Consider the following 20,801-nt stretch of genomic DNA (forward strand, 5'->3'; position numbering starts at 1 on the left):
CTTTGACCTCTGTGTGCTCTGTGGATTCACACTCGTCACACCTGAACAGACACACACAGCATCATTGGCAACACAGCGCTCAGGAAAAGTCTGCTTCCTGTGACGTTTTCCCTCTTAAAGGTAGAGCCTGACGGTCGAGGTCGCGTCAGGAGTGTGAGGTAACAGGTGGTCGTCTCATCAGCCACACACTCGTAGACGCTGTTGGACGAGCTGGGATCGATCCACTCACCACCTGATGGGAACACCACCCGCTCTTCCACCTGAGCTCATGCTGCTCAACGCTGATTAAAGCTGTGAGATCGTCTGAGTGGACAGGTGTGCAGAGGAGGCTCCTCCCCCCTGTAGAGTGCGCCTGTGGCTGATGACCTCTGAGTTCCTCAAATCGAGACACTTTCATTTTAACGCATTTCCTCTTTCTCTGACGGCGAGATGAGTCACGGCTGCAGACGGGTAACCGTGACGGGCTCTTTTCATGCCGTGGGAACGTTTCAGATGACTCGCCAGATGTGCTCAGGCTGTGATCATGTGACCCATCACAGCTGCTTTCCTACACCAGGCATCGCCAGGTTAAATTCAAACTGTGACCTTTGACCTGACCCATCAGTGACCACACCACCAAACCTGAGCTCACAGCGTCAGAATCGCCTTCAGAACGCTGAAATGTGATTGTTGTAAGAGACTCCACGGTCGTCTCCGGACACGCAGACAGGTGAGCGTGTGCAGATCTGACTGTGCGTGCTGCTCGTGTTTCACACGTCTGTGAACGTTTGTTCAAAGATTCAGAAGTTCAAAAATAAAAATGAGGCTGTGACATCACAGAGTGTGTGAGTGTGTGTGTGTGAGTGTCTGTGTGTGTGTGTGTGTGTGTGTGTGTGAGTCTGTGTGTGTGTGAGTCTGTGTGTGTGTGTGTGAGTCTATGTGTGTGTGTGTGTGTGTGTGTGTGTGTGTGTGTGAAACCTGCGGAGGAAATGGTTGTTTTGCTTCTTCCCTGCAGCACCTGAACGCACCGTGAGCCCAGCGTTGTCTCACTGTTATTCAGGTGTTTGTTTTTATCACACCTGAGCACCAACATCCAGACCCGAAGCACAGAGCGCTGCAGTTCCTCTGACGTTCAGCGGAGGCAGCAGTGAGTCAGTTTCCCGCAGCAGCAGGTGATTGGCTGATGATTCAGAGGACAGGTGACTGTAATGGAAGCAGTGACCTCTGACCTTCGCCCTGTGCCAGAACATTTGTAGCGGTGGTCCTCTCATTTGTCTCAGCTCCCTAAACGACACTGAGGCGTTCCTCGGAGAAAGACTCTGGCATGCTAAATGCGGCGTTAAGGGTGAAAAGCAGTTTCCGGGGAGCGTGCGGCACAAGCTGTCAGACTGTGCCTCAGGGGGGCGCTCTCACCTGGACCTTCAGTGTAACCGCTGCTCATCCACCTGCTGAACGAGCTGCTTCACACATGCACCATCATACGGCTCGGGTAGGTTCATGTGCTCGTAGCTCTGCTTCCGCTCAGGTAAATACTCACTGTCACTGTGAGCCTGCCTGGTATCTTTGACCTTTGACCTGCTGCTGCAGCTTGAGTCTTCGGCATCGACAGAGGACGTCATGTGAGGACTGTCCCCACACGGAAGCCCCCTGTGGACATCTCGCAGCTTTTTGCCGTAATGATCGGATCAGGAGGAGCTGACCCCACGCTGGCAGACATCCTGAGGACGCCGCAAACCCACCAACCAGCCTTCACGGCTCACTCTGGAAGCTCCGCCTTCAGCAGCGTGAGCCTGCTGGAGGGCAGGGAGCTGAACACACGGCCTTAGTTGTGTCTTTAAACTTCAGCTGAGATCAAACTAAAATGGTGAACTGGAGCTCAACAAGGTGGACTGGGACCAGAACGCCGAAACGTTTGAGAAAGCGAACGCGTTTGTGGCTGAAACTAACCACCTCAGGTTTGAGGCCACCATCAGGCGCCTCGTGAGGTCTCTGAATCACTTCCTGTTTCCTTTTTCCTGTAGCATAGTGTGTGTGTGGAGATCTGACAGGTGGAGGTCCTCATCAACACCACGATGGAAACTTCCAGAAGAAAAATATCTATCCTTCTGCAGCTCCACTTCCTGCTTCCCTGTGGTGCAGGAAGTGGAGCTGCAGGGGAGGAGCTCCGATTATATCAGATGATATCAGAAGTCATGCTCGGGGATGGCGCTCACTTTGTTTTCACTGGATTTGCCTTTGTTCATGTTTCCTTGGTCTGAACTCCAAAACAGAATAAACTCAGCTAATACAATAAAATCTAAACATTTTTATTTTTATTTTATTGTTTGTTTGTTTAGAATTGTTCCTTCTCTTTCTTCCCCCTGAAAATGTGTTATTCTATAGTTTTTTCCTGTATTGACCCCCCCCCCACCGCGTGCTTCCCGGCACTTTATTTATTTATTTAATTTAATGAATCTCCGCCAGGAGGGGCCGGCTCCCCTTGAGGTCGGCCCCTCCAGGGGCAGCCTGCCCTGACAGGACTGCTGATGACTGTGTGCAGCAGAGCTGTGGACTGTGTGGACACTTTCATATGTTCCCACTCGGATATCATAAAGAGCGTGTGTGTGTGTGTGTGTGTGTCAGAGTGAGATTGTGTGTGTGTGTGTGTGTGTGTGGGCAGGCAGGAGGCAGAGCAGCAGCAGCAGCGTTTGCAGAGACATTCAGAGTGGAGCTGCAGAGCCGGTAAGACCGCGTCCTTACTGAAACCCTGAAAGTGTGTTTGTGTGTGAGCGGGCTCGTGCTGTTGGATGCAGATCATTTCTCTGGCTGGTCAGAAGCTGTGAGTTATTAATTATTGATCAGTTATTAATTGGTTTTGGCGTGTGTTATTCTTCCTGCTGGATGGCGCGTGGAGCTCGTTCATGTAATATTCAGAGAGCACGTGCGTGCAGGATGATTAACAGCGGGGAGCACGCGGGTCGTTTCCAGCTGGAGCGCCATAAAGGCACAGACTACGTCACATCACCTGTGGAGGGAATACCTGAGTCTCAGTCACGTCACTGTGATTTCCCACAACACCTGAAGGTACCGCTGTTGTTCCTAATGAGCAGTGAGGTGTTGGGGGATCGCCACCTCCACCTCCAGAGACGAGCAGCTCAGCTGACTCTCAGGTGTGAGTGAGCGCAGCAGACTCAGGCTGACTGGGGGTCAGTTTGCAGCGACAGGTGCCCACAGCTTTTTTTATGGCTCAGAGTTTGTCAAAGAGCTGCAGGATTAGTTTACAGTTCACATATAGTCCTGCTGGGGTCTGAATCAGGAGTCCCGATGTTGGTGGTGCCGGGTTATCCTGGGAGCTTCCCGGCTGTAGTCAGGATGTGCGGTAACTGATGACAGAGGCTTGAGCATGGGTTCAATCTGTGGTGGTTTCGGGCAGGCTCGCAGGAAATCTGGCACGCAGGGCGGAACGGCAGGGTGGCTTCTCTCTCCCACTCAGAGCCTGTGTGTCCTTTCAGCCGCTCAATCAGAGGCTGAGTTAGTATTCGGGGGGCGTCGGGGTCCCGCGGGGGCAGCAGCAGGCCTGAAGAGCGTTCAGCTGCAGAGGCTGAGCTCAGGTGAACCTGTGTGGAGCGTTATTAAAGCAGCGTGCAGGACGTGAGGCCATGATGCATATTAATAATGTATGCGCTGCAGACCCCCGAGGCTCACAGTGGGAACCTGCTCGCTGTGGATTCAATTACAGGCAGGCGGTGTGGAAATGACACTCGGCTCTGAGTGGGGCCCACCCCACTCTGATCAGTTTAGCTAACCGAATATCTGTGAAGGTTCTCGGCCATCCAGGTCATCGTGGAGAGATGTGAGAGCCCGTTAAGGGGTCTGGGAAGGATCTCAGAGCTGGATTACGCCCACTCACATCTCAGTAAGTCACATGATACGGTGGGACAAGATCTCACAGTGGGTTCACCTGATTGTGACCTACACCCATCTTCACACCTTGGCTCGTGTGATTAGGTAGAGGATCAATAGGGGGTCCACGGCCCTCTTGGGGACACTCGGCTTAAATCTGGAACTCTGCACCAACGGTCTGTTAGAACTGAAACGTCTTCGTGGAAACGTAAAGAAGTCCAGACGCTTTTCTTTCAGAGCTCCTTAAACCAATCGTACATCAGTGAGTCAAAGCATTGAAAGCCCCTCAGTCAGTCTCTGTGGGAGTCACACAGGTGGGACGGATCGACTGACGCCACACCTGTGGCTGATGGACACAGCTGAGATACCATCATACGAATGGTGGGGAGTGGTTCAGAGCAGGGGAGTCTCAGGGAGGTGCTCAGTGGTGAGGACAGAGACGGACGCTGGGACTAACACTGCTGTCCAGCTTCGTCCACACTGGATTTATTTGGGTTTCTTTCTGGCTCCGACTGTGTCCGTGCCCTGAGGCAGCGAGCCGCCCACGTGCTGGTCGTGTCTCTGGGGAGAATCCAACTGGAACTTTCTGGCAGGCTGAAGCAGCCATGCGTCACACGCCAAATTACACACGAGGGCAGTCAGAAGCTGCAGTTCCTCTGGTGTCCAGCAGGGACAGCACAAACATGTGAGAGGCTGACACTGTGCTGGGCGCACAGATAACCTCCCCCTACATTACACCTGTACGGGGGAGCATGTGTTTATAACCCACCTGTTTGCATTGTGTTTTTGGGGGCATGGCCTGTTTTTCATTGTAGTGCTGATGTCAGTGCTTTTGTTGACATTACATAAACTCTGCACATTAGCACATTCACACCGCTCGCGTATGCGTTATTCATAACACGGACATCCACAAACACTAAGAGCTGCCTGACGGAGGTGGAGGTGGGGGCGGCCCTGCAGACTTCAGCTGCAGCTGCTGCAAACTAACACGTCCTGCAGTCTGAGAAGCTCCACCTGCAGTCCTTTTGTGAACACAGATGATCTCAGTCTCCTGTGAGAAGGTGGGGGCAGGTTTGCAGGCGGAGGTGGGGTGGGGGGGTTCATGGAAAAATCTGCTCCACCCATCAGCAGCTAACACGGCCAGCCGCTAGATTCAAACCCAGGACCTTCTCCCTGTGAGGCAGCAATGCAGAAACATTTGACCCTGAGCTCAGTCTGACTTAAAGAAGAGCTCCGCCTCTTCCTGTAAAGACAGTCCAGGCTGTCTGAGGCCTGCTGCTCCTCAGCGACCTCCACATGAATGCTGACAGTCTGAAGAATGACCTCTGACTTGAGGAAATCACCTCCTCATCTTCACTGTGAAGTTCTTCACCTCCAATCAGATTCCAGTATTCCTGTTGCTGCCTGTTCCTCAAACACGCCCCATTCGTGTACAGCGTGAACAGGAACCGGGGTTGAACTCCGTGAGGTCCAAACTGCTCAGAACAGCTCAGACACACGTTGTCATGGCTGCAGCAGCCAATCAGCTGCTGATAAATACAGATGCCCCCACCTTCTCCTGTTTATCCCCAAGAATGCTCGAGCAATAAGAAAAAGTCCGGCAGCGCCGCCTCGGCCACGCCACCCGTCCTGTCCGGCATCACCGGATCAGATCAGGGTTAAAACGTTAGCAAACTGCGCTGCTCATGGCCGGTGCCACACAGCGAGCACCATCAGCTCTCTAACTGCTTATCCCAGGGTCATGGTGGGTGACAGGCAGGACACACCTGCACAGGCCACCTATGCGTCGTGGCACAAAGACAGGAAACAGGTCTAAACATGGCTCAGTCTGCTGGAGAGGGGGGGAGGAGCCTAGGTGGAACAAATCACAGCAGCAGCATCTCAGGGCGCCGTGCACTGGCAACGGCCAGCTGCCACCTCCAAGGGGTTAATGATCGCTCCACTGGTTTCCATGACGTCTGCTTCTGCTGCTTCCAGGTTCAGCATGTCGACCAAAGACCGTCTGTCGACCATTTTGGCTCAAAGTGAACTAAACGGCGAGCTTCAGCTGAGAGAAAGGAAAAGCTTTTATCTGGATGAAAGTTTGAACTCATAACTCAGACTGAACGCCGTGTTTCACCTGACCTGACCTCCACATTCCTCACATCCCAATCTGATCCAGGATCTGGGATAAAGCCGGTCCACGGAGGACTTAAGTGGTCCTGTGGGTTGATGTGTCACTGTGGCATCACATTGGTCTGCTGGCTCCTCCCACACCAAGTGCCAGACAGCGTTGCGGCGCGCCGAGCTGTCGACTGTGACTGAGCGAGCAGCGCTGATGAGATTCAGACCGACGGCCTCTGCGGCCCCACGGACACTCGAGTAGAAGCACTCATCGACAGCAGTGACATCACAGCACGCGTCAAATCCTTCTCCTCAGACGCTCTGCAGGGCGAACGCTTCAGGCGGCTGACTTAGCTTAGAGTTCAAGTGAAGGATGAAGGAATCTGATTACTTTATCGACTGCTCTGTGATGAATGAGTGATGAATCAGCTGATTCTGAAACAAGCCTACCGATGGAGCCCAGAGCGCATGTAGGGATGCTCGTACGTGCACGCCGATCTGCCGAGAGCTCCCCGAGAGGACAGTAAATCAAAACAGCTGATTTATTTCCCGCTGGATGGAGCTGATTTCCCCGGAGGGAGGAGGCCATGGATTTCATATCTGCTGCAGCTTATTAAGTGCTTTTGTTTGGTTATGAATGATGATGTGTGTTTGTTTTCCACTAATACCGTGTGGAATTTTTAGTCCTGGAAACTTTTTTAAAGGAATGAGCAGAATCTAAATCCCCAGTGCGGCTGTGTTCGAACTTCTCATGGTGCTCTTTCACGCTGCTCGCAGTGCTTCCTTGGACGGCGGCCTCAGAGGCTGTTGTTACATAACTGCTGTTGTGTTTGCAGAGAGAGGAGAATGAACGAGCCTGAGGCCTGCTCCGGGCAGCAGAGCGAGCTGTGAGAAGCTCCGAGTGCGTCGGGGACTCGAGCATGAACGTGGGGGAATGAACACTCGTCACTGTGATGTTTAAATGTTCAGCTTTAACCTGACGGGTCGAAGCAGCTGAAGATACAAATCTGGACCAATCAGATCACAGCTGCTCTGACCTGTGATGTCACTCAGACCCAACAGCTGCAGCTATGGCAGACATTTGTGCATCAGTGGGACTAATTGATCGCTGGTCCTGATCAGTATTAATACTTAAAGCGTCTCCATGGAGACCGCAGAGTCCACATCGATCGCTGTCTCCGTCCTCGCGCTGATTCGTTCACAGCCGTCGTGCTTATCAGAAGATTTCAGGTGTGAGTGAGGAAGTGAAGCTGAGGGTCAGAATGAGTGGGAGTCACACAGTCTGTTACCACGGTAACCGTCTCAGAGTCTGCACTACGAGCCAGGTAACGTCAGGGTTAACCTCTGAGTGACCACGAAGGTGAATCGCCATGGTAACTGATGGTGTAGCCCTCACCTCTTCCATTATTTTCCATCAGATTCTCCTTCCTGCCGCCGTAACATGAACTTCATGTGATTTTCACTCAGTGCGGCTAACACACACACACACACACACACACACACACTCCCTCTGCTGTCGCACGTCCAGTCTGGGTTTAACATCTGCACAATGTCACACTCTGTCTTTTATAAAACCGTCCACTCTGCTGTCGGGACATTTATCCATGTTTGTGATTGGTCAGAGGGTGGAAGCCCCGCCCCCGCTTCATAGTGGACTAAGAGGAGAGGAGAGAAAACACACTGAGTGGGAAAAGAGGAAAAATATCAGCGAGGGGCAGCCAATAACAAAGGAGGAAAACTGATAAAGACAAGAAGTGCGAGGAAGTCCAATCACCAAAATAAAACAGGAAATAACATCACAGAATGAATTCCTTTTGATCGTTAATGAAACAGGTGATCAGTTTATGATTCATTAATGATGCTGCTGTTATATTCAAACTCAGGCAGGATTGCGGTGGTCATCCTTATTAGGTTTGGTTCTGTGAGTTTTGTGATTCGAGTCTGAACCGTCTGATTCAGAAACAGCAGGAGAGGAGCAGGTGGGTTGCAAAGCAGCTTGCAGCTGTGGGTGGACTGAAGCAGCTTTACTAGAATGAGTTCTGAGTGTTTCTAACAGGATGTGTGGCTGAGCCTTCAGCTCATGTGGGGCTGCTCCTCCTCTGAGCTTCATGAAAACTTGGAACAAAAAACCAACATCCATCCATCCATCCATCTTCTTCTGCTTTATCCGGGGGCAGCAGCCTAAGCAGAGAAGCCCAGACCTCCCTCTCCCCAGCCACCTCCTCCAGCTTATCCGGGGGAACACCAAGGCGTTCCCAGGCCAGCCGAGAGACATAATCTCTCCAGCATGCCCTGGGTCTGCCCCGGGGCCTCCTCCGGATGGGACATGCCCAGAACACCTCACCCAGGAGGCATCCTTGTCAGCTGCCTGAACCACCTCAGCTGGCTCCTTTCGATGTGGAGGAGCAGCGGCTCTACTCTGAGCCCCTCCCGGATGGCTCACCTTCTCACCCTATCTCTAACGGTGCGTTCACACTGAACGCGATAGAGGCGGCCAGAGCGTCAGGTTTACATGTAAAGTCAATGGAAAGAGCGCGATGACATGCGATTGCGCGTCCGGCGAAAATTCGGAAGCAGATTTGCGTCGCAAAAACGCCAAAACCTGTGAAACGCGCGTCAGTGTACCGCATCTGGCGCGTTTGACTCGCGAAAAAAACCACGCGCGTGAGTTTTTGTGTTGCATTTTGTGCATACGCCTGTTTCGCCTCTACCGCTCGAGTTGGAAAATCTGAACTCCGGCGTCAAATCGCGCCGCGACAACCAATCAGGAGGCTGGTGACGTGGCTCTGAACTAGGTACTAACGCGTACTGTCCCGCTATTTTCCCACTGATGTACAAATACCTTTCCTCTAACAAGATAATGTGTTTATTCAGAAGACATCTGCAGGAGAAAGTGGAAGAGCCTCAGGGACACATATAATAAGGAGAAGAGGACAGAGAAGGAGAAGAGGAGTGGGTCTGCAGCAGGATCGGGGAGGAGATGGAAGTTCTTCGCGGTCATGGGGTTTCTGGACCACTTCCTCACCCCGCGGGAGACTAGCGGCAATATGGTGCGGACCGTGGAGAACTTCCCCCCCGAGGACCAGGGACAGCCCGGAGAGGCAGCAGGGGAGTGTCAGTCAGAAGGACAAGGTTTACAGTGAATTAATGTAGGCAGTTAATTTATGCGTGTTGTCATATAGGAATATATTTTGTTTATTAATAAAACAGTATACAGTGGTCCCGCTGTTCACCCGTCACATTTCGCTGATTTTTGTTATTGCACCGTACAGCTTTCAACAATGCGCATTGCATTCTGCAGCCTGATTGACAAATCTCCTCCGTGTCGTGTCTCCTGCGCTTGCCAAACTTATCATGTTTGGTTTTGATAACCATCACGTCCAATAGAAAAAACAGCACAAAAACACTCATAACTATGACCCTCATTCTGAGATACACACCTGCACCGCGAGGGAAAAAGGCGCAAGAAAGTGGCGCGCAGACGGAGAACAAGCACGGCATAATAAAACTTCCTCCCACATTCCTCCCACATTTCCGGTTCACGGAATGGATGGATTTTTCTTGGATACGCGTTGAGGTGCGAATGTGCACGCGTCAAATTAGGGGCGTTTGGGGCGTTTTCGCTCGCGTCTATCGCGTTCGGTGTGAACACACCGTAAGGGAGAGGCCAGCCACCCTCCGGAGGAAGCTCATTTCTGTCGCCGCCGAACAAAAAAACTTTTATTTTGAAATTTCAAACCTTTATTTTGAAGTGTTTCAGCTTTGGTGGTTTACACATCCCTGGTGACTCGTGGAGAAAAATGAGATTTGTTCCTAGTGAGAAGCCAGTCGGGTTACTGTACCTGAGGCTGTTGTATCTGTCGACGCACTGAAGCACAGCAGGGTGTGTTTTTGAGCCGCGACCAGCTGAGTTTGTGTTTCCTCGTGAAGGCTGCATTCCACTAACCCAGAAAAAGATTTAGTATGTCCCAAATAGTATGTCAGAAACAGTTAGCCAAAAATATCACAACGTCCGACTGCATCTGGCCACATTTTGCAGTCTCTGGGTCTTTTTTGGTCTCTCTGACCCAAAGTCCCGAGCTCGCCGTGAGAAACAGCAGAGAGACGGGACCACAGTGACGCCGCACGCGCATGAAATCGTTAACTTTTAATGATGAACACAGACTGTGCTGTGACAGCAGTCACGGTTTGACTGCAGGCGACGTTTTCAGACTGTACGACATTCTGAATTTGGAGGAAAACGGAAGCAGTCGAACGTGACCGCCAGGTGAACGCATCAGAGAGGGAGGAGCATCGTCCTAACACGCTGACTCAGCACTGTCACCTCACAACAAGGTTCGTGGTTCAAATCTCCTGATCAGCTGCACATGCTCCCTGTGGTTCTACAGTGACTGTGGGCGTGGCTGACACTGGGACGGAGGTTTTAAGTGTCAGTGCAAACGGTCTTTTATTGTAAAACTCTGCACGTACAGGTACAACTCATACGTCCATCCATCATCCCCCTGCTGATGTCACATCACAGCTTAATAATATTAAACATGCGTCTAACAATGAGCTCAGAGTGTGATTAAAAAGCTTTAAACATCTCTATCACCTCTATGATGTCATCGAGAGGGGATATCATTATATGCTCAGCCACAGAAGCTCCACCCACTGACTGTTCAAACCATCAGTTTACAAAGAGCAGCCAATGAGAAGAACGTTGTCTTAAAGGGGGATGAGCTTAAACAGCTCCTTTCAGACAGGGATCAATCTCTGAGCTGAAAATTGAGACACCAAAAGCTGCAGTTCCTGTAACGTCCACCGGGGGCTCCAGCAGGGGTTCAACATGCTGATACTGAGGCTCCACATCCTCCCTCTTCTGTATACAGTCTGTAGTTTCTGAGTAAGATTAATCTGGATGATTTTACGCCTGATGAGTCTGACTTCACCGTCTTCTGGATTTCTGTGAGACTTTCATGTGTTTAACTCGGGATTAACTTTTTAAACTGGCTCAGAGTCCACTTTAACCATTTAACCTCATTTTTAATAGTTCATGTGCAGACAGACGTCCGGCATGGGAACAGCTGTGCTTCGTGGCGAGCAGTCGTGTCACAGCAGCTTCACATGAATCAGAGACCCCGTGAATCGAGCAGCACTGCAGGCGCATCGGTGTGAGCTCACACGCCGCTGTGCGCTGACAGAACTTCTCACGATGGGCTAAAGCAAACACAAACATCCTGTGATTTGGAGGAAATGTGTTTATGTCACAGTTATTAGCCGTCCTGTTTATTATGCATCATTAACGTGCTTATTTTACAAACTCTTCTCAGCCAATCAGAGCCGACGATGACGAGGATGAGCTTTGTGGCAGAGCACTCTGAGGATGAAGCAAACACTGACAGGACCCTCGCTGGGGTCTAATTTACCACTTCCTGCTGCCACCATGGTTACCACCATCAGGTGACTGATCACAGAGTCATCTGTTACCATGGTGATCTCGGCGTGGATGTGTTCTTGCAGTTTTAACCCCGAGTCGGTGCTCGGTGAAGCTCTCGGGTCAAACGGTTCGTCTCTGACATGCTGAGCCTGCTGGCGAGGGGTGGATTTGAGTCGGTGACCAATCAGAGCAGTGTGTGTGGCGGGAAACCATCAGCTGTCTATGAGCTGAGAGGATAAAGGTGACCCGTGCAGGTGCCGCTCGCGTATCAGACGGCCTTCTCAGAGCATGCAGGATGGCTGCGTGCGTCTCAAAGCGTGGCTCGGCTCGACTCTTCAGGAATGTTGTGCACATCCGGCTGTTCCCTAATCTGACTGATTTAAACTGGAGAGGAGGACGGATGCAGCGAGATGATAGCCGTGGTTTCAGAGTGCGGCCTGCTGCGGCTCTAAATGCTTCGCAGCGTGTTATTAAGGAGTCGCTGTGAAGACGCCGCCATGCCAAAGCTAACAGATATAGTTAGAGGTTACGCTGACTGTCACTGTTGCTCCATTTAGACGCTCGCTCCGACCAGCACAAAAACAAGTCTTCCTTCACACGGTGTGACCTTCAGCTCGGCGAGGAAACCCGGCCTCTGCTGCACACGAGACATAAAAACACAGCTTCATATGGAGGGATAAACCTGAGACATGGAGGCTGACAACAAGCTACACGCCTACAGCTCCTGCATACATAGGCGGATGTGCACACGTGTTTCATGCCATTATTTGAAAGGACTGAGTGCTTCGTGTCACACTGACCCTTTGTTTTCACTGATGCTGTGGTTGACTGAGGTTTGCTGTCACTGCGGTGTATGGGGCACAGCAGCCCATCTCTGCACAGGTCGCTGTGAAACCACCCATGATGGTTTGGAGGGTCTGTACGTAAAACCTCCGCTAGACACAACACAGTAAGCTGAGCTGTGTCAAAGTCACCCACACTGGAGGACTGGAACATCTGTACTCCTAAAAACAACAACAAGCAGAGGAACTCGACGAGGAAGCTAGCAACAAAAACTGAAGGCAGACCGATTGGAGTGACGGTCGCTGGCTGAGGTGACCAACTCTGTCACAACTCTGAAAAACAAACTGGCATAAAGCGGAGTGCTGCTGAGAGCAGGATTATGCTAGCTGAAGAACAGCACAGTCAAATCTACCAGGACAATGAAGCAACTTTCCATCTAGAATATCAGAGACAAAGAGGTCAGGACTCTTTGCTGGTTTCTGTAGTTTAAAGAGGGGCTGGCACATGACTGACAGCACAGAGGACGGGCTGAGACAGAACCACAGCGAGTCCAGTGCAGACAAGACGTTTGGTGAAAAGGGAAGTTTGTGTGGATTCCATCTGATTCCGGGCTTCAAGACAGGAAGCTGCATCTATTCTCAGTCCTGAAAGCAGTGGAGCATTTCTACCATCCTGGAAACGTCGTCTCGCCTCTGCTCAAACACCTTTTTCTTCTTTTTCTCAACCAGCTTCTGTTCAGGGTTCAAAACAACCTGAGTTCTGTTTTCCAAAGAGTACGTCACTCGACCTGCGACACGTGAGAACTTCACAGGTTTACTTTCATCTATGTGCCGTTCATGTCATCATAGCATGAAGCAGGACTGACATGCGTTTCTCAACCATTAGTGATTTCACACAGTGACAGAGCCTGAGAACTGAGGAAGTATGAGCGGCTCACCAATTAGATTTCATAAAACATTCGCAGAAACATATCGAAACACGTCGCCCTTCTTAGCGTAGTGCTAAGACCACACACCTTTGGAGTGAAAGTCGCGAGTTTGATTCCCTCCCAGTATCCAGTAAGGGTCCTGGCTAGGCCCACCAAGCCCTGGAATGGCGTGGCTACATCTGCAGCCTGTCCGCAGCTTGGACACGTCACATTTCACTGCATGTTGTACTCTGCATGATTGTGTACGTGACCAATAAAGCTCGTTTCTTTCTTCTTTTCTCAGAGTGTGGCAGTAATCTCACTGGACACTCAGTTTAACAGGTTCTGAAATAAAAATATGATCAGCGTGACCGCGGCGTGCTCAGCGTGACCGCGGCGTGCTCAGTCAGTAGATCTATCAGAGTGTTTAAACAGGTGTTTCAGTAGACGATGAGCCTTTAATGAGGAGCTCTTGAGTCCGTGTCACTGAGTTTTTTATTAACTGATTTGGACAGAAAACTCCCACATCTGCATTGACACGTGGGCCGTTGCTTTCTTTAGTATTTTGACACATCTGCGTCGTGGGTGGATATGAAACATGGAAACACTGTCCCATCACAGTTACAGAAGAAAAGCTGCTGCTGACGTTTGGCACAAAGCCCTTCGGCGTGCAGGGGAAACCCGGTGTTGCTCATGTTTCCCGATATGGAGAAATTCAGATTTGAGAGCTGGGGGTCGGGCGGAGGTTTCAGGACGTGCCTGACGAGGTGAGAGAGGAGACTTTAAGGGGCCTCAGCACTGGGACGGGCTGAAACGCTGCAGCCATCGCCGTCACATCCTGGGCCTCTGGAGACAGCGATCATATTTGTGTTTGACTGGCTTTACTGCGTGTTAATAAAGAGGACCTGTCTTTGACTGCAGCCTCACCCCCTCTGTTTATGTCTGAGGGTGGGAGGAGTCTCCCTTTGAGCCCACTTCCTCCTGCCGGCTGATACGCACACTCACAAATATCTGAGCACCCTGTGCCGCGGTTATTACTGAGACTGCAGGATGGAGAGGTTGTAGCACAGCTGCCGAGGGTGAGACCGACGACAGAGGGGTGGTGGTGCGCTTTTAGAGTGGAGAAAGACACCAGCCGTGGGTGTGTGGATGTCTGCAGGTTAGTGTGAGGCTGTGATCAGCGTTTGTAAAAGCTTTTTTACTTACAGACTTTGTTATAGTAGAGTCAGTGTAAGAGTACCAGTATTATCATTGTTGTTGGTCACAGCAGGAGTTTGAGTCGCTCCTGTTTGCAGACAGCAGCCAAAGAAACAAATCAGAGGAAGTTATTTCTCAATGCAGTTATTTTTCTGTGGCGTGTCACAACCAGTGGCCTCTGATCACTCCTGCTCCATGTGTGTGTATGTGTGTGTGTTTGTGAGACTGTGTGTGTGTGTGTGTGTGTGTCTGTGTGTGTGAGAGAGTGTGTGTGTGTGTGTGAGAGAATGTGTGTGTGTGTGTGTGTGTGTGTGTGTTTCCGTCCTCATCACGTTTGTTCAGATTTACCACCATCAACAGTCCATCATTATTACAATATAAAAATGTGAGGCTGCTATGTGATTTAGTGCTGATGGTAAATGTAGGATGTGTGAGTCTGTGTCTGTGTGTGTACACAAGTAGCTGTTCAGAGATCTGTGTGAGGACCAACAGTCCCGTTTGTTTGAGACTTAAAATGTGGTTTTAGCGTCAGAGTTCTGTTTAAGGTAAGCAGCTCGGGAAGGGTTATATCAATTAGATGTCCTCACTAAGATATGAAAACAAGTGTGTGTGTGTGTGTGTGTGTGTGTGTGTGTGTGTGTGTGTGTGTGTGTGTGTGTTCAGGCTGATGAAGTTTGTCAGTGTGAACACATGAAGGTTGATTCGGAGCGAGCTCACTGAAGCGAGCAGCAGATGTATCCTGGGATTCGTCGTCTGTAAGAAAAAGCATATCGTGGTTGTTGTGATGCTGCGCGGCTCTGTTGGCGGTCGTTTCTCAGCGGTGACTCGGGGCTGATGTCTCTGCTGGTGTTTCAGACTCCAGCCAGCAGCACAGCAGACACTGCGACACATCTCACAGGTGTCACGATGTGAAGCACAAAGGATTTTGGGCAGTTTGGGCTGATCTCAGGTGTTCAGGACGTTTGCTCCACAGGTGAGGAGCCTAAAAACTGAAAGCTGGGTCGCTGTGTGTTGTCTGAGCTGTGGGGGCACAGATTTCATCTGACTGTAAGTCACTGCTTTGTAAAAGGATTTTAAATCTGTGGTGTGAGGACGTGCAGAGATCTGAGAGGACGACCGAGCTGTTCAGGTGTTTGTCTCAGTGAACTCGTCTCTTTCTTTAAGACACAGTCAAAAATCCTGTTACGATTTTCTGACTGTCGTCAGTCCAATGAAGCCGTGTTCACGTTAGCTTCTGCGTACGAACCCAGGACAGAGAAAACATGCTGAGAAAAGTTTTTCCAGCACCACACAAGCTTTAAATAAAAATCATACATGTGAAACAGCATCAGTGTGTTTTTAGATTTAACACCGGCCCACACCGTTACAGCCACCCACACCTGCAGGCAGTCCCCCGCCAACCTCATGTCATGAGTGGGACTAAGTCTGAGAACCCACGCAGACACAGAAAGAGAGGCCGGGGGATTCAAACTAGGAACCACATCACTGTGAGACGTCAGTGCTAACCGCAGAGAAACAGGCTGTTTTTACTCTGAGACGTGCCACACCACAACAGGAAGTCGCTGCTGAGGGCTGAACACGTGAAGACAATAGAAAGGTTCAGTCCTAAGAAGCCTCGGGTCAGCGTCGGGCTGATCACGGCGAGCTGCAAAGAGGTGACGCCCTCAGGGCGGCGAGCACAGGTGGAAGGGAGAGAACACCTGACAGTCTGAGCATTCAGCCTCTGAAGAGCTGGAGGACAGTTTTAATGTCTCGGTCCCAAATTACAGATGCTGATTCAGGCCGAGGCCGAGGAACGTTTCAGACGCCGGGCTTCAGGTTTCTCACATATTCATTTCAAACAGCTGCAGAAAAACGGAGGATGTAACTTTAAAAATGACAAAATGTTGGTTTGAGATGATGTGACCAAGGCCTAATGTAAGTGGAAACAGTCAGCTTGTCACATTTTCTCACTGAAGTTGGATTAAAAACGACACTTCCTTCATATCTGTGCACAGATTACTCATCATTTCAGCATTAGATAAGGACAAACAGGAAGTTCACAGAGCAACCTGCTCGTCATCCAATCCTCTCATGACTCTGTCAGAGGAGCAGCACTGAGCGCGCTCACAGAAATGCTTCAGAAAGTCTCGTCAGTCAGCACGGGCTGGCGTTTTAAATCATCGGCTACATGCTGCACATTTCCAGGTACCCTACAGGAGCACATCAGCGCGGCGCTCTCGGTACAAACTGAGGACTGTAGAGCTGCTCAGGACAGTTAAAGAGTCGCTGTGCTTTCCAAAGCCTCCACCTGCTGGATTTCAAACCTGAGCTCAGCCTGTAACTAAGCTAGCTGTCAGGTTTGGACAGGAAGTCTGCGCGGTCCAACCGCACACCGCAATCTATTTCAGCCTGAGGGCTGCACCTCAGAGGTTTAGCGTGTGTGTGGATGGCGTGGGTTTGCTGGGGCGACCTGAGAAAATGTCTGTGGGATTATCATCACACATTCAATTTAAAGACAGAAACGAGATCATATTTACTTCTTTAAGCTCTCCCTGCTCACCTGCAGGGAGGTGTGTCTAATCTGGACTAAGCTACACTGTTTCTTCCACAGAGCGAACCGTCCAATCAGAGGCCCGATGAGACAAGAGCGGGATAATCCACCGCACAGAGCGCCGAGCAGCACACGTGCTCTGGAGAGATGAATGAGTCAGGGTGAAACAGTGTGAGAGCGCGAGCAGTATGATGGCGATCAACAAGTCTGAAGAAGACACGAGCAACTGCAGCATCAACCATGAGATCCACCAGCAGGTGTTCTCCTGCGTCTACATCCTGGTGCTCGTGGTGAGTGATGGAAGTGTCTCTGCTTTTAGGAAGTATTTCCCGAGTGCTGATAAACGGTGCTCTAGGATCTCCATGTGCTGGATGGTGAATGATCTTGTGTTTGTAGGTTGGTGTTCCTGCCAATGTGTACTCGCTGTACCACGCTGCCCTTCAGCTGAAGCAGAGGAATGAGCTGGGAATTTACCTGATGAACCTCACTGTGTCTGACCTGCTATACCTGGCGTCTCTGCCTTTCTGGCTCCAGTACTTCTTTCAGGTAATGCAGAGACGTCCTGTCCGCTCGCTCTTCCCTCGGCGGTTCTTCACGATGCGTCTGAGGCGCTCTGGTTTCAGTCAAAGTGTCAGTGTCATCACAGACAGTTAGCACAGCGCCACGGTGTCGTCTGCCCACCACAGTGGAAGGCTGTGGTTGGAGCTCGACTCCAGGTTCAGTGCCATTAAAAGTGCCACGAGCTGCAGTTCCTCTAGCATCCACCGGGGGCTCCAGCAGTGAGTCAGTCCCACAGACTCCCACAGTTAAACGTTCCTGCAGAAATAAACATGTTTACATCCTGATACACAAACTGTTTGGTCTCCGTAGATCATTTCCTCCTTTATAACAGCTGTACGAGGGAGGATGTGTTTGTAACTCACATTAAGGCTTAAAGTTTCCATTTTAGGGGCGTGGCCTCTTTGAGTGACAGGTGGATGCTGACACAGGTGGCTGTAGGTGCTAGCTGCCTGCTAGCTTCACCTGAACCGGACCGTGTTTGTGCTGTTTTAATGACATCATGTGACCAATAATATGGCTGTTGTGACGTCACCGTGCTAACAGATCTCTCTAATGTCGTCCCGCTAACAGCGTCATGTGACCTGTGGCTGTGTTAAAGCTCTGCTTGGATTAAGTTGGTGTTAGGTGGAGGTGAACTGGGCCATTATTAGCAGTCTCCTGCCCTGACAGCGTGCGCGGGTGGAGTTCCTCCACCTGCCTGTCTTATTTGGTCCACCTTCAGTCTCCCGTTGCTGTTTCAGGACGATGATTGGCGTCACCGAGAATGGCTGTGTCAGATGTGTGGTTTCCTGCTCTATGAGAACATCTACATCAGCATCGGCTTCCTGTGCTGCATCAGTCTGGATCGCTATCTGGCTGTGGTCCATCCTTTGAGGTAAGATGGTCTCCCGTCGTTTCGTCCTTCGTGGCTGAGATCAGGACATCTTTGGGTTTATGAAGAAGTAAAATCACCGCGACGCATTCTGCCCGCAGGTTCACAGCTCTGCGCTCCATGAAAGCAGCGTCCGTCATCAGCGCCATCATCTGGCTGAAGGAGATCGCGGTGGGCGTCTTTTTCTTTCACCATAAGGAGCTCAGCAAAGATCCCAAAAACCACTCGCTGTGCTTCGAGCACTACCCCATGAAGTCGTGGGAACGTCCAATCAACTACTACCGCATCAGCATCGGCTTCACGTTCCCGCTGGCCATTCTGTTGGTACGGTAACGGCTTTACACGCTCTTTGTGTGTTTCAGGATTTCTGCGTCGGTGTTAAAGAAGAGAGCTGGTTATTGGTCAGGAAACCACGTGTCTCCTGGCTCAGTGCCACAGCCATGAGTCCGCCGCTCTGGGTTAATCCCACATCTTCATGATGGTCTCAGTTATTTCATATTTGTAGTTAATTTGTCGTCCAACATTTTCAGCTGCTCACCATATACGATGACCTTATTTGGTTATTCAAACGCTTCCTTTTCTCGATGTCACAGTTTTTTAACTCTTCACTTTACTGTTGAGAATAAATGTTGTTCATGTTTTTCTGATGAATCTATCCTGTAACCACGGCGTCTTGTTTTGTCTCGGTTAGATTAGCTACCTGTGGGTCCTGCGAGCCGTGGGCCGGAGCGCGGGAACGCAGCCGGATCAGAAGATGAGGATCAGGCAGTTAGTCAGCAGCACCATCCTCATCTTCCTCATCTGCTTCTCGCCCTACCACGTCTTCCTGCTGGTGCGCACGCTGCTGGAGGAGGAATGCAGCTTCATCGAAGGTACCGTTTCACTCGCAGGAAGCCGTCCGATAAATAAAGATGGCGCCGTATTACTGTGATGACACAGTTCTTGTTTTGCAGCCATATTTAACTACTACCACCTGTCCCTGCTGCTGACCACCCTGAACTGCGTGGCCGACCCCGTTCTCTACTGCTTCGTCAGCGAAAGCGCCCGCCGAGGCCTCTACAGAGTCGTCTTCAGACCTGTTGCCAGGATACTCTGCTGCTGCCGTCGCCGTGGCAATGCCAGTCCCGCCAGTCCGGCTAACGACTCCCACGAGGTCGCCACAGACGAGAACAACGGCCAGCCGAACGTGACGCTGCTCACGCACAGCAATACGCTGAACAACGGCCAAACGGACGCTGCCTGCAGAAACACAAGTTTAATCACACGGATGCACGAAGAAAGCATCAAATCACGAGTCACAGAGAGTAACACGGCCTTGGAAATGCGTGTGACAGAGAAGCAGAAACAAAACCCCGACAGGACGGAGGGACGTGGGCAGAAATGAAATGATCAGCATGCCTCTGGGCACCAATGACCCACCTGCACGACGAGGGCGGGCTGTTCTCTGGGGGGGCGTCTCTGTGCTGATGCAACAGCCCAGCCTGAGGGAGATCAGGGTGGATCTGAGGTCTGCAGTCTGAAAGCCCCCATTACCCCTCTGTGGTGTCTGACACGGCGCAACATGGCTGACAAAACGCACATGAGGAGATCTGAAAGACTGCAGAGTGTCACGGCATCACTTCTAATAAGACTTTATCATGTTAGACACACATTCGCGTCTAATAACGCGCCTGAAAGGCTCCGTGTGGCAGCGATGAGGTTCCCGTCAAACAGTGAAACAGGAAGCAGACGTGGAAGAAATAAACCGAACGTTTTCACTGCAGCGCCGGAACAAACAACAGGATTTCCTGTACTTTGATTTGAAGAACCACACGTAACATGAAGGGACGCAGGAAGACCCGACAGAACATTAGAAACGATTATTGATCAGTGATCAGATTTGACCCAATGTTAACCATCGATTGGCTCCAGGACTCATTAAATGGGCCGATTATGACTTAAAACAAGCTGAGACTTTGTGACCCCTAACCTTTGGTGACCTGTTAGAAAGTGTTTCCAGAGTTCTTGTTAAAACGTAGTTTATTATAACAGTGAGTCACACCGATGTTCCTCGCCGTCAGATAAATTCAATTCAATTCAATTCAATTCAATTCAATTCAATTCAATTTTATTTATATAGCGCCAAATCACAACAAAAGTCGCCTCAAAGCGCTCTATGTTGTACAGTAGATCGCACAATAATAAATACAGAGAAAAACCCAACAATCATATGACCCCCTATGAGCAAGCACTTTGGCGACAGTGGGAAGGAAAAACTCCCTTTTAACAGGAAGAAACCTCCGGCAGAACCAGGCTCAGGGAGGGCGGGGCCATCTGCTGCGACCGGTTGGGGTGAGAGAAGGAAGACAGGATAAAGACATGCTGTGGAAGAGAGACAGAGATTAATAACAGATATGATTCGATGCAGAGAGGTCTATTAACACATAGTGAGTGAGAAAGGTGACTGGAAAGGAAAAACTCAATGCATCATGGGAATCCCCGGCAGCCTACGTCTATTGCAGCATAACTAAGGGAGGATTCAGGGTCACCTGGTCCAGCCCTAACTATATGCTTTAGCAAAAAGGAA

The 20,801-nt window shown here is 50.6% G+C and overlaps 1 protein-coding gene across 5 annotated transcripts; it reads left to right on the forward strand.

Annotated features, from left to right (window-relative positions):
- Nucleotides 1-142: 142 nt before the first annotated feature.
- gpr68 (G protein-coupled receptor 68) lies at nucleotides 143-20,415 on the forward strand. Of its 5 annotated transcripts, none has more exons than XM_019348572.2 (7): nucleotides 143-709; nucleotides 16,864-17,093; nucleotides 17,200-17,349; nucleotides 18,105-18,238; nucleotides 18,337-18,559; nucleotides 18,927-19,107; nucleotides 19,189-20,415. In XM_019348572.2, the coding sequence occupies exons 2-7, from the start codon at nucleotides 16,992-16,994 to the stop codon at nucleotides 19,617-19,619; spliced, it is 1,221 nt and encodes a 406-aa protein (XP_019204117.1). In that variant the 5' UTR covers nucleotides 143-709; nucleotides 16,864-16,991; the 3' UTR covers nucleotides 19,620-20,415. The 5 variants fall into 5 exon arrangements, with proteins under 5 accessions (XP_019204117.1, XP_013120754.1, XP_025756755.1 ...); XM_013265300.3 differs by lacking the exon at nucleotides 143-709 and adding an exon at nucleotides 2,534-2,700; XM_025900970.1 differs by lacking the exon at nucleotides 143-709 and adding an exon at nucleotides 5,756-7,289.
- The last annotated feature ends 386 nt before the right edge of the window (nucleotides 20,416-20,801 follow it).

This window comes from Oreochromis niloticus, linkage group LG19, assembly GCF_001858045.2.
Source record: "Oreochromis niloticus isolate F11D_XX linkage group LG19, O_niloticus_UMD_NMBU, whole genome shotgun sequence".
Classification (NCBI taxonomy): domain Eukaryota; kingdom Metazoa; phylum Chordata; class Actinopteri; order Cichliformes; family Cichlidae; genus Oreochromis; species Oreochromis niloticus.